General features: G+C 41.4%; 1 protein-coding gene across 1 annotated transcript in view; it reads left to right on the top strand.

Moving 5' to 3' along the window:
- col5a1 (procollagen, type V, alpha 1) overlaps positions 1 to 13,808 on the top strand; it is a 78,588-nt gene extending 64,780 nt beyond the window's left edge. The window contains 22 exon segments of the mRNA XM_034122874.1: positions 1,371 to 1,424; positions 1,880 to 1,936; positions 1,938 to 1,988; positions 2,121 to 2,174; positions 2,267 to 2,320; positions 2,420 to 2,473; positions 2,557 to 2,610; positions 2,723 to 2,830; positions 3,030 to 3,083; positions 3,176 to 3,229; positions 3,450 to 3,557; positions 4,023 to 4,061; positions 4,063 to 4,077; positions 4,177 to 4,212; positions 4,803 to 4,860; positions 5,002 to 5,136; positions 5,139 to 5,254; positions 5,256 to 5,271; positions 6,087 to 6,199; positions 7,708 to 7,776; positions 10,867 to 11,100; positions 11,255 to 13,808. Coding sequence (XP_033978765.1) covers positions 1,371 to 1,424; positions 1,880 to 1,936; positions 1,938 to 1,988; positions 2,121 to 2,174; positions 2,267 to 2,320; positions 2,420 to 2,473; positions 2,557 to 2,610; positions 2,723 to 2,830; positions 3,030 to 3,083; positions 3,176 to 3,229; positions 3,450 to 3,557; positions 4,023 to 4,061; positions 4,063 to 4,077; positions 4,177 to 4,212; positions 4,803 to 4,860; positions 5,002 to 5,136; positions 5,139 to 5,254; positions 5,256 to 5,271; positions 6,087 to 6,199; positions 7,708 to 7,776; positions 10,867 to 11,100; positions 11,255 to 11,401 — 1,680 coding nt within the window. The 3' untranslated portion in view covers positions 11,402 to 13,808.
- Positions 13,809 to 15,028: the final 1,220 nt, after the last annotated feature.

The raw sequence follows: 15,028 nt of genomic DNA, 5'->3' as shown, positions 1-15,028 counted from the left end.
GTTGACTGATCCGCGGTAAAGACTGTGGATGATACCTCTTTTTAAAAAGGCTTCTGCATCCATTCATATTTCCCATGCCTATTTATATGATACCCTTTTAAATAAGACACGATTATATTTCCCTGCCGCAGTGTGACAGACGCACAGCGAGTCTAGTGGACGTGCTGCCATCCCCGACAGTACAGTTGCTGGGTTGAGGGAGTAAGAATTACAACTCAAAGGCACTTTACTTGCAGGAAAATAAATGCATTATTTAAACGCAACACAATAAAATCAGCTCTTTTTATGTGTTGCTGTGTTTTCATTATGAAAGGCCTACTTTGGCGCTGGACTGCAGCTCTGTTCTCACCACCTTCTCTCTGTAGTGATAGTGTGATTTGTTTTATCTGGTTCAGTCAATAGAATCACCTTTGGCTTCCTTTGTAATCTCCCCGAGGATAGCCTGTCCTTCCCCGCTGCAAACAAACACAGCGGTCTTCTGGCTAATCGCTCTTTAGCTGATCTGGCATTTTGTTGGCCAACGCAGAGAGCTGGCAAGCAAATGAGCTCAGGCTTCTTTTTTCTGTAAACACATCCCCGTGAAATATCTGTGACGAGCAGCTGTCTCATGCTTTTGGCCTCCCTGTCGTCAGCAGGTTGTTGTGAGGATGCTGTGGAAGCCTGTGCACAGCTTCTTGGATGCAACATTGCATAAAGACAAGCTTCTAATACAGGAGGATCAGTCATGCTTTTAACAGGCATAGCAACTGCTTAGAGTGGATTTCCTGACATGAACAAGAGCTGCGTTGGAAGGCATCCAGACACTAATTCAGAGTATCAGCTGACAATACAGAGCTCTTGTTCTTGCTTGAGAAAATGTGGATATGCTTATCACAGCGCATCGCCGCTCAGCTTGGCGTCGGCCCTGCAGAGCTCTGCTATCGATTGGCCCCCCTCCCAGATATGACATGAGCTCATATTCAGCCCTTAAGCAGGTGTGGCAGGCTGATTCTGCGGTAAAGCCCAGCAGGAGGACGCTAGGTTTATGTGACAGTGAATAACGATAGTGCCCGCTGTATAGGTGACTCAACAGAGCAACTATCCAATAAGGCAGGGGGACGAGGACAAGATATATGGGCAGGGTCCAGGGAGAAGAGCGAGGTCAGCGCCCGCCCTGGCTCCAGCCTCCCGATCTTTCTGCACTTGATGGATTGAAATCTCTTGTGTCATCTCTTTCTATACCCATATGGGTGACAAGGGCACCGGGACAGTGGGGGCTGCTGTAAATGATGGGGTTTTTGGAACCAAGTTGGATCAACAAATCACTTTCTGGATCATGTATGTGTCTCTCTCTCTCCCTCTAATATCCCCCCCCTTCATTCTCTTATCAGGGAGCTGCTGGAGAAACAGGAGTGCCCGGACTTCAGGGAGAACTCGGAGGACCAGTGAGTTACCTGGTTTTCTTCCTCCATATTTACATGATTTAGTTCTAGAGCTGCAATGATTGGTTAACTTATCGATTCGTCACACAAGAAAGAAAACGTTTGCCAACTTTTTTGATCATTCATTAATTGTCAAATGTATTTCAGTCTCTTGATAAATTAAATATTGTTGGGTTTTGGACTGACAAATTGAAAGTGGATTGATTGATTTGACATTTTTCACTATTTTCTGACAATTAAAAGACAAAAAGATGAATCCATTGAACTAACTAAACAATCAGTTGCAGCCGTAATAAGTCCATCCTAAAAATAAAAGGACCAATCATTTTGTTTCCACCAATCAGTTTATCTGTAAAGAGCATAAAGTATAATGTTATAACATGTTGTTATGAAGTTTTCATTTGTTCTCCACTATCATTCATGAATAAGAATAACTCAATGACTGTGTTTTTGTCCAGGGTCCAAGAGGAGAGAGAGGAGAGAAGGGAGAGTCTGGTCCAGCTGGTACATCAGGACCCCCCCGGCCCTAAGGGTCCCCCTGGAGATGACGGTCCCAAAGGAAGCCCCGTAAGCCTTTTTCTACCCTACTTCAGAAAAACCATTGTTCTCTTATAAGTGATGTAACCCCACACAAAGGCTGTGTGATCAAACTTTATTTTCTCTCTGAAAATTGTAAAAGTAAGTTTTATTGATTTTCAGGGTCCAAGTGGTTTCCCTGGTGACCCTGGTCCCCCTGGAGAGCCCGGTGCAGCTGTACGTATGAGTTCATAAAAAGTGCAATATTGTCCTTACAGTGTGTTTTTGATGCAAGGCAGTAGAACTGAGGCTCTTTATCTCCTATCCAGGGATTAGATGGACCCGCTGGTGACAAGGGAGATGACGGAGAGGCTGGTCAAGCTGTGAGTGCTGTGCACCAATGTGCCGAACAATAATCGTTTTTTAAGAAAGTTGCCATTGAAATCACAAAATAAATGATATTTTCATTTCTTAAAACATAGGGTTCTCCTGGACCCACTGGAGAGTCTGGTCCCTCTGGACCCCCAGGAAAGAGAGTGAGTAAAGTCTCTCTTGTCGTTGCTTCATGTTATCAATATCAATTTACTAAAGCTAAAATGTTCTCATCTTTCTTTTCCAGGGCCCCCATGGAATATCAGGACCTGAGGGAAGACAAGGAGAGAAGGGAACTAAGGTAACACATTCAACAATAATCTCTTTTCAGTTAACCTCCACCAACGATGTCCAGTCTCCAGGAAATGAGCAAGAATCTAATGTTTGTGTTTATTTTTGTTTTTGTGTTAAAGGGAGAGACTGGTTTGGAAGGTCCCCAAGGAAAGACAGGCCCCGTTGGTCCTCAAGGATCACCTGGCAAGCCCGGTTCTGAAGGCCTGCGGGGTATCCCTGGCCCAGTTGTAAGTAAAGTGATTCTCACCGACACCCATTTATCACAGTCATATCTGGATGTTGCTGTTAAAACAGCTTACAGAGCAGGTGCACATAAACGCTTTTCAATATACTGCTGAACATACTGTAAAGGGCCCGGGCTATTTATAGGGACGTGTTTTCTCATGAGCCGAGTACGAACACGCTGTAATTGGTATTTCTTTGCAGGGAGAGCAAGGTCTTCCTGGTTCTCCAGGCCCAGATGGACCTCCGGGACCCATGGTGAGTAGAAAGCAGCTCCTGGCCTTTGAACTCACATAATATGTACAATCTGAGCTGAAGCTTTAACATGTATTCTTTTTCAATGTTCACAGGGTCCTCCTGGTTTACCTGGTATGAAAGGAGATTCTGGCGTTAAAGGAGAAAAGGTGAGCCGCCTGTCCAGCTGAATGTTTGTATAGCACAAGCTTAACACTAAGACTAATGGACCCATTTACTAACAGATTGATTAGATCTGTTGTTCGCCTCCAGCCATCCAATCATTACCCTAATTATCAGCGCCTCTGCCAGATAGATGTGTTATTAATGTTTGCTGTATTATTGACTGCTGTATTGATAATATGTGTGTGTGTTGTTCTCTACCCTCAGGGCCATCCTGGGCTTATTGGTCTTATCGGACCCCCAGGAGAACAGGGAGAGAAGGGTGACCGTGGTCTGCCCGGCCCCCCAGGACAACATGGCTCCAAGGGAGACAATGTGAGTCAACTAAACGACGCTGCAGTCACGTTAAAAGGCCCACACAATGTTCTTTAAGAGAGAAGAGAATAACTGTGTTCTTTCTGATACCACATGAAGTCTAAAAGAATGAGTAACTGAAGTTGTAGTAAATAGAGATAGAAGGAAGGGGAAGAAAGAAACTTGATTGATCTTTTCTGACAGTAAACTTCTGCAGGATAAACATTTCATTTTAACTACATAGTCAAATAAAACAGTCAAAATTGAGGGAAATGAATCATGTTTAGGACTGATATATGTTTTATTGTTTGATTCTGATCTGTATTTGTAACAATAATCTTCTTCTTCTTTGGTGTTTTATTAACTTGGGCACAGGCAAACTGTTGTCGCGATCCCTCATTCTAGTTAAAACAGTTGCATCATGTTTAAGCTTCCTCTGTTTTCACAAAGCCGTTATGGATTCACACTCTCTGTTTTGTCCTTTAGGGTATTGCCGGTCCTTCAGGTCCTCTCGGTCCCCTCGGCCCCCCCTGGACTACCTGTAAGACTCATCATACATGTTGTACTACTGTGTGTGTGTAAGTGAATAGCTTGTAATGCCTGGGCTAATATTGATTCCTCCTTCCATTTCTGTCTTCAGGGTCCATCTGGTCCTAAAGGAGCTAAAGGGTCATCTGTAAGTATTTCACAGAAATGTGCATCCAATAAGTAACAATTACTAAGCAGATGAAAGCTTTCAAATGAAACATCTGCAGCAGCCAGAAATTAGCATGTATTCACATAAAACTATGTCTCATTTGCTACATTCAGTTCATTTTGAAAAGCATTATATTTGATGCCTGCATTTGCTAGTGGGCCATAATGACACTACTTCATTTGTCAGGCAAAGCGGGACAAGTTTATTTATATAGCACATCAACTCAAGGCAATTTAAATCGATTTAGAAAATAAAGCATGAAAACATTTAAAGCATTAAAATATGGTGCAAAAGCAACACATTAGAAAATGACTTTTTAAAATATAGGTACTTCACTTAAAAGCCCAGACAATAAAAACAGAAAAAACAAGCTAAAATAGAGTATACAGATATAAAATACAAGAATAAAAGATACAGTGCAGTGTAAGATTTCAGTTATTATTTGATTTAATAAAAGGCAGAGGCAGAAAGAGAAGTCTTCCGTGTTGATTCAAGATAAATGAGAGTATTATTGTTCAAAATTGTGAATCACAACACTCATACAAAATCATTTCATTTGTCCTGTTCAGGGTCAAACTGGACCGAAGGGAGAGACCGGTACATCTGGACCTCCTGGCCAACCTGTAAGTCAAGGACTTCTGAATTGTTTTCAATCATCATTTCATAACGTATCCTTCAGTGTGAGTCATTATCTCCAGACATTTGTATAATCTCCTCCCTTATCTCTGACTGGCATTTGTCTCCCCTCCTTTCCTCACCCCATCACAGGGCCCCCCCCCGGCGATGTCATCCACCCCCTCCCCATGATGTCCAACGTGAAGGGCAGAACTCGCAGGAACATCGATGCCAGCGAGGTGATGGACGACATGCCTGCAGATACCAACTACAAGGACTACGAAGACGGCATGAGGAAATCTTTGGCTCGCTCAACTCCCTGAAGCTGGAGATCGAGCAGATGAAGCATCCGATGGGAACGCAGAGCAACCCGGCGCGTACCTGTAAAGACCTGCAGCTCTGCCACCCCCGACTTCCCCGATGGTTTGTATTACACGTCTGAAATGAGGCATGAGGTCCCATTGTTTCGTCCTCCCCTCCCTCGCCACGGCTTTTAATTGATCTGAAATGAAACGGCCGTTATCACACAGCAGCTCTCTAGAAATGAAAGGAAATGGGCTCTGTCCAAAGGCTATGCACATTTTAGCTCTGTTGTATTCCTGAAAGCCTCAGTCTAGCTTCAAGCCAGATTTATATGAAACACTGCAAATACAGTAGAATACACATCTCCAAATGCATGACCCTCACTTAAAGGTCGGGGGAAACAAAGGGGGGTTAAGTCAATAGGCAGAAAATAAATAATGTATTATTTGTTATTTTTATAGTAAAAATATCAACCTTTCCAAAGTTCCAGCATCCATTTGGAAGGATCTAGTGCTTTCCCTTTTCTATCCAAAAACGTAGATATAATAATATGATTAATAATAAATAATAGGTCTAGCCTATATTGCGATAGAAATACATTTAGTATATACATTTTCCTATCGTTTTGAATATATATATATTTAAACCAATAGATTTTATTTGACTAAATTAGATATACTTTATTAATCCAAAACTGGGAAACAGAGACAGCAGCATGTACAAAATAAAAAAATAAACAGTAGATATATGCATATAAAGAATACAGTTAATCTATGGAGTACAAAACACTATAATAGACTGCTACTAAACAAACGATAACCATAGAATATACATTTTGAAGGGTATTGTTATATTGACCAGCCGATGGAGTTCAGTATGGACTTTAAATCGTGTACCTCTCAATAATTGCTCTCCCTCTGTCTCCATTCCTCAAGGTGAGTACTGGATTGATCCAAACCAGGGCTGCTCTCGGGACTCCTTCAAGGTTTACTGCAACTTCACAGCAGGAGGAGAGAGCTGCATCTTCCCAGATAAGAAGTCTGAAGGGGTAAGTCTGGCTCTGCGTACACAAACACCTGCACACACACTCAGAAAACAGACAGGCAGCTTTTGGATTAGTGCTAGCAACATGATGTGTAATGAAAAAGAGAAAGGAACTACATTTTATTATTATAATAATCCTCCAGTTTGTGATTTGATTGACAGACGAGCACAAGCTGAAAACTCCAGATAAGTGTATGATTTTCCTCACATCTGGGACTGAGTATAAATATCCCCCACATCTCAACACAGCGCTAGTTTGCAACAGTGATTCTATTGTGCTAAGTCATGTATGTAATTAGCCTCCATGAGATTACCAAGAGGATGTGGGAGAACAGTTCTCCCTGCATTTCCCACAAGGGACCAGGTGATGTTGCTAAGTCTCAGTTTAGTTTTGACGGTTGATAACCTTAGGGTGAAAACGCCCTCATTTAAACACATGCCAATCCATACTGTTGTCTCAGTGCCATTTTTAGAATGCCATTAAGAACCCGTAGACCCTTTGGCAGCTGACAGACACATGGAGGAGATTGTCAGTTCATTATGCAAGAGTGTGTGGAGGAGAGGAGAAACATTGGGAACAGTGTTTCTGACGGGTGGAGGTTGTGTCATAGTACAGTGCTACAGCCGTTTTAATGATCCCACTCACCGAGCCTCAGAGGAGCAGGAGTTTGCTTAAGCTTAGAATAATGAAGCAGACTTTTTATAGAGCGCCGGTGACGGACTGCTCTCATTTGTGTGGAGGGGTGAAAAGAAAAAGCCTGTCAGTCTCCGTGCAGAGCCCTACGAACGCACCCACGTGCGTTCGGATTGGCACTTTTATCATAGGAGTACATAATGTCCACGCACTGTACAGAAAAGCAGACACATGCTAATGGATTTTGGAAACAGATAAAGTCACGAAAACTTTTGTCCACTCCATTGAAAGCAACTGAATGTCACCTTGAAGGCAGGCATGGGTCTAATGTATGCCATCTCCCAGCGATAAGTGATCCCCGGCTCATCAGTCATTAACGCATTAAGCTATCAATGACAGTTCCATATCAAACCCTGCTATCTATTTATAGTCAAATTCATCATTGTCACGGCTGGGATCATTAGAGCCGTGCCCTGTTGGCCACATCACAGCTTTTAATGGCATAACAAAGTTAGTGCACCATGGCTGCACACACTAACACCGAACAGCAGGGATGGAGGCCGAGGTATAAGAGCTCCCTCGCAGGCGATCATTTCTTAATTAATCACTGTGTACTCATGAATTTCTCAGCAGCAACTCGCTGCCAGCTACAGTTTGTACTATACAAAATGGCATAATGGCTCGCTATTATGTTCTTCCCTGGACCGCTTGGTCTGGTTGATCCTGCTGAATGCTGTTTCAGGTCCCGAAGACTCCTCGAAGGACAAGCAGAAGGAGGAAGAGGGGAGGAGAAAAAGAAAAGCGAGGATGTGTTTCTGTCAGATGTGTTTCCTCTCTTTAACACTGCTGTTTTTCCCTCCTGTCGCTCATGCCCCCAGGCTAGGCTCACATCCTGGGTAAAGGAGAATCCCGGCTCCTGGTTCAGTGAATTCAAACGTGGTAAACTGGTAAGCCAGACTCCTGACTTCCCAAGTCCTTTTCCCTTTCCTGAACGCCTCTTATATTTTACAGAGCAAAATGGCAAAATGGCCCAAAGACTCGCCAGGCACATGGTATAGTCACTACAAGAGAGGTTCCCTGGTAAGTGGCCCTGCCTGCGGTCCCCAGAGTCCTGGTTCCGGCCGGGGCTCTGTGTTCCTGAGGCTCTGCATGGTTCTGGTTCTGCTCTACAAAGTACGTTCTCCTGCTTGTTGGTGTTTACTTCATCGTGGTGCATGACTCCAAACAAGTTGCAATCACCTGCAGTCAGACAATAAGAGGTAGGTGATGCTCTCACGAGGAAATGAAGGAGAGGTTTGTGGAGTATAAAGGTAATATTTGGCATTTAATGGAGTTTAACAAATGGAAAACCTACTGTTTAAATGTATTGACTACTCTGGCACACCTCTGCTACATTCAGAGAGCATCTCCTCGTGACTGCGTGCCTCGACCCGTGACTCAACAAGTGATATCCATGCTAAGTCGATTTAAAAACACCTGAGAGGGACACTTCTCTCCTTTACACATCTTATTTTTTTAGTCAAAGATGACGCCTTAGCAGATCATCCATACTCCACAAGGGGGGTGGGGGGGGGTGGGGATTAGTGTCACTCCCTCCCTGCTGCAGCCATTCAGCTGCACTCACATTCTCAGCGTCTCTCTTAAACACTACTTACATCCGGCGGAGCAGCTCTGAGTCAAACAGGTCAGGCACTCAGTCACCACCCAGGGGCTTCTGGGTATTCAGTCACTGTTGACTTGCGCCTGTGACGATAAAGAGGTAATGTTTCCCTGGCGATGTTGGGCTGGATCCACACGCTGCGCCTTGGTGGGGGGGGGTGAGTGGCGGGGTAGGTCAGAAATGCATGGGACTACCCGGCCGCTCTGAGGAAGAAGAGCAGCGGCACTTTGATGAGCCACATACCGACACTCAGACATATTGCAAGCCTCATTGTTTATATCTAGTGATTCATTAGCTAATTAAATCAACATTTGGCACAACATTTTTAACTGAAATGTCTTTATTTAGGATTCATGTTAGGGTCAAGGGGGTCCTAACCTATTGTTCAAACAGCAAAACCATAAAAAGGAAATAAAAACAAGAAAGAAAACAAAATGACAAAATCTAATCAAGTCAAAATATAAACAAAGACAAGGCTACTATAATCACAACACACACATTAATAACCACTATATGGCCACAGAGAGGCCATGAACAAATACATGTTCACAGCAGCAAATCCAAATGAATACAAACATAGTGTTTTGTACGTGTTACTTCATCAATAGCATGTACAATTCACAGCAAAAAAAGAAGACAAAGCATCTTTGAATGAAGAGGATGATTATCTCCCTTTGTTCATGTCAAGAGTGTCGGTACTCTGGGTTTGTATATGCATGTGTGTGTGTGTGTGTGTGTGTGAACAACAAGTCAAGAAAGACGTCCAGACTCAGACGGTTTGCTGCTCGGCTGCATGGTGTGAACGCTGCATGTCCTCCACTCTCAGTCAGTCCTGTTTGTCTGAAAGGCGAAGCCACTTTGTGGATCTAATGGATTCCTGATGGTTGGTATGTAGATAGTCACATGTGGACATGTAGCTGAACCGTGACTGGTTCACAGTCCTCCGTCTTCTCATTTATGATAACAAGCTAAGCTATGATAAGAGCTACAATCGGATTAGAGGATAATATTTGTTTCCTTTATCATGTCAAAATGTAGGTTAATTCTAGGTTGATTACAAGGCAATTAGCAAAGCATTACTGCAACATATTCCCTATTAAGATAAGTACATTTGTATGCACTTACCGTCATTTACTGATATTGGATAGATACATATTTTTCATAATTACAAATCAACATTTAAATGAGGAGTTTAGTTATGCTTCTAGCATCAGCATTTAAGAAAAAGGACTGTTTTTCACTCTCATCTTTACCCTAGAGACTTTTTCCCATTTTTACAAAATTACCTAAGGTTGGGTCATTTTTTATATTTTTTATTGTTAACAAATCCACATAAAAAGCGCAAAACCACTAATGAGGTAATTATACAAACAGAGCTCCATTACATGCACCAGTGAGACTCACAGTTGCACTGGCTGACATTAACATGAACAGGGGCACTGTGGGTAATTTAAAATCAATCCTAAATACTGTACACCAGTAGTGCCATTCTGCAGGTGGAAATATTCTCCAACAAAGTCACCTTTTATACCTGTTTCAACATTTGCTTTAAAGTGAATAACGCAGCTGTTTCATTGTCAAGGAAATCAGCCAGTTTTAAATGATAGGGATATTTTATATGACTTTTTGTATGGACTGTACCATGTCATTTGTCTCAACATGCTGCCGTATACTGTAGGTTCTTCTATTTTAGTTTAGTTAGTGTACCATGAGTTTCTCTCTTCATTTAGCTGTATTTATTTCTGTCTTTCTGAATATCCCCACTGAGAATAAATTAAGATGTATCTTTTTTTATATTGCACCCTGCTTTTAAAGATTTAAATCTTAAAAAGGGATTAATAGAGCTTAAAGCTGAGTGTAAAACCACGGTAGGTAAGTCGTAAAGTATGGGATTTGTTGACAATAATAATAATAATGTAATATATTAAGCTCATCCTCTTATGATCAGATAACATTAGATTGTTTATGTTCGCACCACCAGACAGCAAAGCAAATTCCTAGTATGTGTAAACGTACCTGGCAATACACTTGATTCTTATTCTGATACATACAAACAATCTCATTCTGTTAGTTCGGTCTGTGCTCTCCCAGAACATGGTTGTATATTAACTCTGTATCCTCGGATGACACGTCCTTTTCTAACACTTATCAATAAGAAATACGTCCTATAAATCCAAACACAGCACTAAAACAGGAATACTAATTACTAGTCATAAATGTAATCAAAATGGCTCCCAAAGGACAGAAACAGTGCACAGCGCAGACATGATGATGTGTTCAATGAATCTTTATAACCCCCCCTCAGTTCCTCACACTGGTCCCTTCTCTTGGTGTTAACTTTTCCGATGCTCAACGCCATCTGGTTTCCTCTCCGCAGCTCTCCTATGTGGATGCCGAGGGTAGCCCCGTCAGCGTGGTCCAGATGACCTTCATGCGGCTGCTGAGCGCGGCTGCCAGACAGAACATGACGTACAACTGCTACCAGTCGGTGGCCTGGCACGACCAGGAGCAGGACGGCTACGACAAGGCCATCCGCTTCCTGGGCTCCAACGATGAGGAGATGTCTTACGATAACAACCCCTACATCCGCGCAGTGGTCGACGGCTGTGCGGTAAGTCAAAGAGAGAGGGGGGATCCTTTGATAATTATGTTTCTGTTGTCTTTGATGAGGCTCAGTCAAAAAGAGTGTGTGATCTTCTTTATTCTGAAGAAATTATTATTCCTCACTAACTCTCGCTCCTGCTGTGTTCTTCTCTCTTCCACAGTTGAAAAAGGGTTATGAAAAGACAGTACTTGAGATCAACACGCCAAAGGTGGAGCAGGTGCCTATTGTGGACATTATGTTCAACGACTTTGGCGGCTCCGCGCAGAAGTTTGGATTTGAAGTGGGCCCCGTCTGTTTCATCGGCTAAGACTGTTTACTGAACAAATGGAGAAAAAAAAGCATATATTTCTTTTCTCAGAGAAAAAAAAAAACTATTGAAAAAGAATAGGACAATTCTATTTGTAAAAAAGTAACTTTTTTTTCCATAAAGCAACAAGTATGAGTAAAAATGAAATCAAGTGAAATTCTATAGGAATAGAGGAAAATAACCTTGAAACCTCAGTGTGCCTTCTCCATCACATGCACGTTTTGAAACTGGATGTCAGATCCTGCCTTCTACACAAACAACCCTAGCCCCATGCCACCATTCTCCATTTAGATTTAGACATGGAAGGCGACCCTGAGAGCTCCAACCGTTCCAGACGCTCGCTGCATTTGCCACGGACTCCATCTGATTTGGCTCTTTGTTTTCCTTTCAGTTCTGATCTCATGTTTTCCCGCCTCTCCCCGGCTTATTCCACTTGTCCTTTGTTGTTTTGTTCGCTCATTCACTACGGGAGCTTTGTTTGTGCATAATTCTCTCCCCATTCCCTTGGAATGGACCATATATATATAAATATATATAAATAATTTTTATGTTTGTAAGTACATTCTGTATATTTTTCATGGTAATTTGTATTGCCTCTGGCTTCAAAACATGCATGTGACCTTTTCATTGTGAGGTAGGATACGATGGATACAGGGGTAACATCTAAAAAAGAAAATGGTAGAAATATATCAAAAGTGAGGAAATTCGACTTGTAAATTAAAAAAACTCAAAAGAAACAAATTGGGAAGTCCTGTCTTGTTGCGGTTGTGGAGCACACCTTGTTGTAATTTAAGAACAGAATGGAAATAAAAGACGAAAACAAGCTATGTGATATTATGTGATTTGCATAACGAACGACCACAAAAAATACATTCCTCCTTTTGTGCCCTCTGAACAGAACACCCAGCTTGGTGGTTAATATTATTAACTTAATAAACAGCTTCTATTTTTTTTTTCTTCAAATACACATCTATCTGACTATGCAATGGGAAGTGATGTCACATTGAAATGAAAACACAAAGAAATCAAATCCTAGGTGCTATTTTCTCTCTTCTGTGGTGCTACAGTATGTGTTTTTCTAATTTGTGTTGTTTGAATGAAAGAAAATGTGTGGTGATAATATTCCACCGCCAGCAGCCCCCTTGACTCTTTACCACCACATCCGACGCAGGTGGATCTTTGCTGCATCTATTTACTTGTTTTTCTTCAAATGTTCAGCAGTGGTGTTTGCATGCCATTTCTCTACACATCCACTCACAGATCAGTGCAGCATGGCGGCGTATGTTGTCTCCTGCTTCAGCGGACTGCACAAACTTGTACAAATGTTGGAATAACGAGAGGAAAGATGGTGCTGCTGGCTTTGCATATCATTGCTCTAAGAAGCTGCATCATGGCTCTTGGTGTTGGATCATCTGTGCCACATCAAACTGATGAAGTTGAGAAGTGGACATGTTGTGATTGGGCCAAAGCATCCAAAAAGGGATATGGGATAAGTTTTGTTTGGTGTATGAAACCCTAAACGCTTCCACCAAAGGTTTTCAGGTATATTAATATAGCTTTAAGGGCCATGGTGGCTTGAAATCTTTTTCTTTAAATGGGAAACAACTTGAAAAGTATTTGTTCTCACAGTAGAAGCAGGTCATCAGATGAAAGCGTTGGCTCATGCAGCATCAAAGATTGCTTGTTGGTCTTTTGTTTTTGCCCTTATTGTAATTATGCTCTTTGTTTAAACTATGCACTCTCTATGCTTATGACCACTAGTATCTACCACAGAATTCTACCGCTCTTCATACATAGGTTTTCTGTTTTTTAAATCTTTAAATATGTGACTTGAACCATTTCTGTTAAGATAACTCAATATGCTTGTAGATCTTTGGCTTTATTTTTCATTGTGATGCAGTACACCCAAATTTAACACTTTCCTCTCAAAAAGAAAAAGGAGAAACAACATTTTTGTAAATGTCCAGAACCAGCAGTGATGCTGCCATTGTTTTTGTTTCCTTTCATTTTGTAGATTTCCGTTTGTCTGTCTGTTTGTTTGTTTTTCACAGTCTTTGTCAAACCTGTGTAAGGATAAAAGGATAGAAGTTATATTGGTTTTTATGTCAATAAATTCAAGTTTACTGTGGCCATCCACTCTTGTATGTCTTTTGAAGCATTAAAACCTATCTGTATGCATGAAATTGTAATGTTTTTTTCTCTTGCTGTTTTGTAGTGACATGATCTCTAGTCCACATTTTATTCATCATGAAACATCCCTTTTCTAATGGTACGGATGAATAAAGGTCATGTCCACAATTGTGAAGTTGAGGGAAAATGATGAACTTGTAACTCTACCAAAGCCAATGTTCTATTGTAGTATATTTATTGTATTATTTAAAATAAAAAATAAATGTTAAATGATACCATAGCATAAGTGTAAGAGGCCCCCTCTTTACATGCACACAGGACAACAAAAGCTTGGTCAAATAAGTATACTACATGCTATTACACACAACATGTTAATGGGTCCTTTACGGATGCATTTGGCGACATAAACATAATTTATATATATATATATATAAATATAGTATTTATGTTAACAACCTCTTAGGTGTGAGAGAATGTAAGTTGAATATGCTAAATTAATGATTGGTCTCTTTAAGATGCATAACAGGTAAGGCCTTATTCATTACACTGTCATGTATGTTTCGAAAGTGTCAAACAACTTGCTCCACAGATGCTCCAAAAGGAAAAAGATCTAAGGCTGCACCTCATGATCAGACACGCTGTCATCGAGGATTGTTCTCCGCTGATGCCTCCCTCAAAGAACATCCCTGCCTCTGCGTCTTTGGACAGTTAATGTATGTACTTCTATCACTTGAAGCTCATTTTGCTGCACTCTTTGCATTATAATAAGCCAGGAAATAAATATTTAACACTATGTATTTTGTGCAAACCTTTCTCGGTGATCATTAAAAAGATATTCCTGTTTTTGGCCCCTCCATGCACCACTCATTTCAATAATCTGTAATCTTTAAGCTTTGATCAACTCTTTGGTGGTGAAGATGACTTGCAGCACTTCTGCTGTCTCATTAGCAGAAAAACCTCTCACAGCGCACATTAAGCCGAGCACAGCAAAACAAAAAAAAGTTGTTGTACATGATACCATGATCAATATTTAATGCCGTGTTTACCGGATGGATTTGATGCATGGATTCTACTGAGGCAGCATCCTGGGTGAGAAACTAAAGCGAAAAAGCTAATCCCCTATCTAAGCACAGAACTACTTACAATGCAGGGGTGATAAGTGGGGCATCAAAGTAGGTTGAGGATGGGAAGAAGGAAAAGTAACAGCATGGTGGGGATTTAGCTACCTCCGATTATGGCAACAGGTGATGTGTCAAAAGACTGCAACAGCACCCAAGTGTAATAAGTATGTGAAAAATGTTACAAGAGCAGATTCAAATGTGAGAAGAATAGGTCACCATGGGACATCATGCACATGTGCTAAGAGAAAAACTGCTTTAGAAAAATATAAAGTGGAGGAAAGATATCACCCGAACACTGAAGTGTTCCAACTGAGCTCCTCAAGGATACACTTGGAGGTACTCAGATCTGTAGCTAAGGAAGAGCACAGAAGTATTA

This window comes from Trematomus bernacchii, unplaced genomic scaffold, assembly GCF_902827165.1.
Source record: "Trematomus bernacchii unplaced genomic scaffold, fTreBer1.1, whole genome shotgun sequence".
NCBI lineage: Eukaryota > Metazoa > Chordata > Actinopteri > Perciformes > Nototheniidae > Trematomus > Trematomus bernacchii.
Note: the sequence above shows the minus strand (reverse complement) of the source record. Positions and strands in the feature narration are given on the sequence as shown.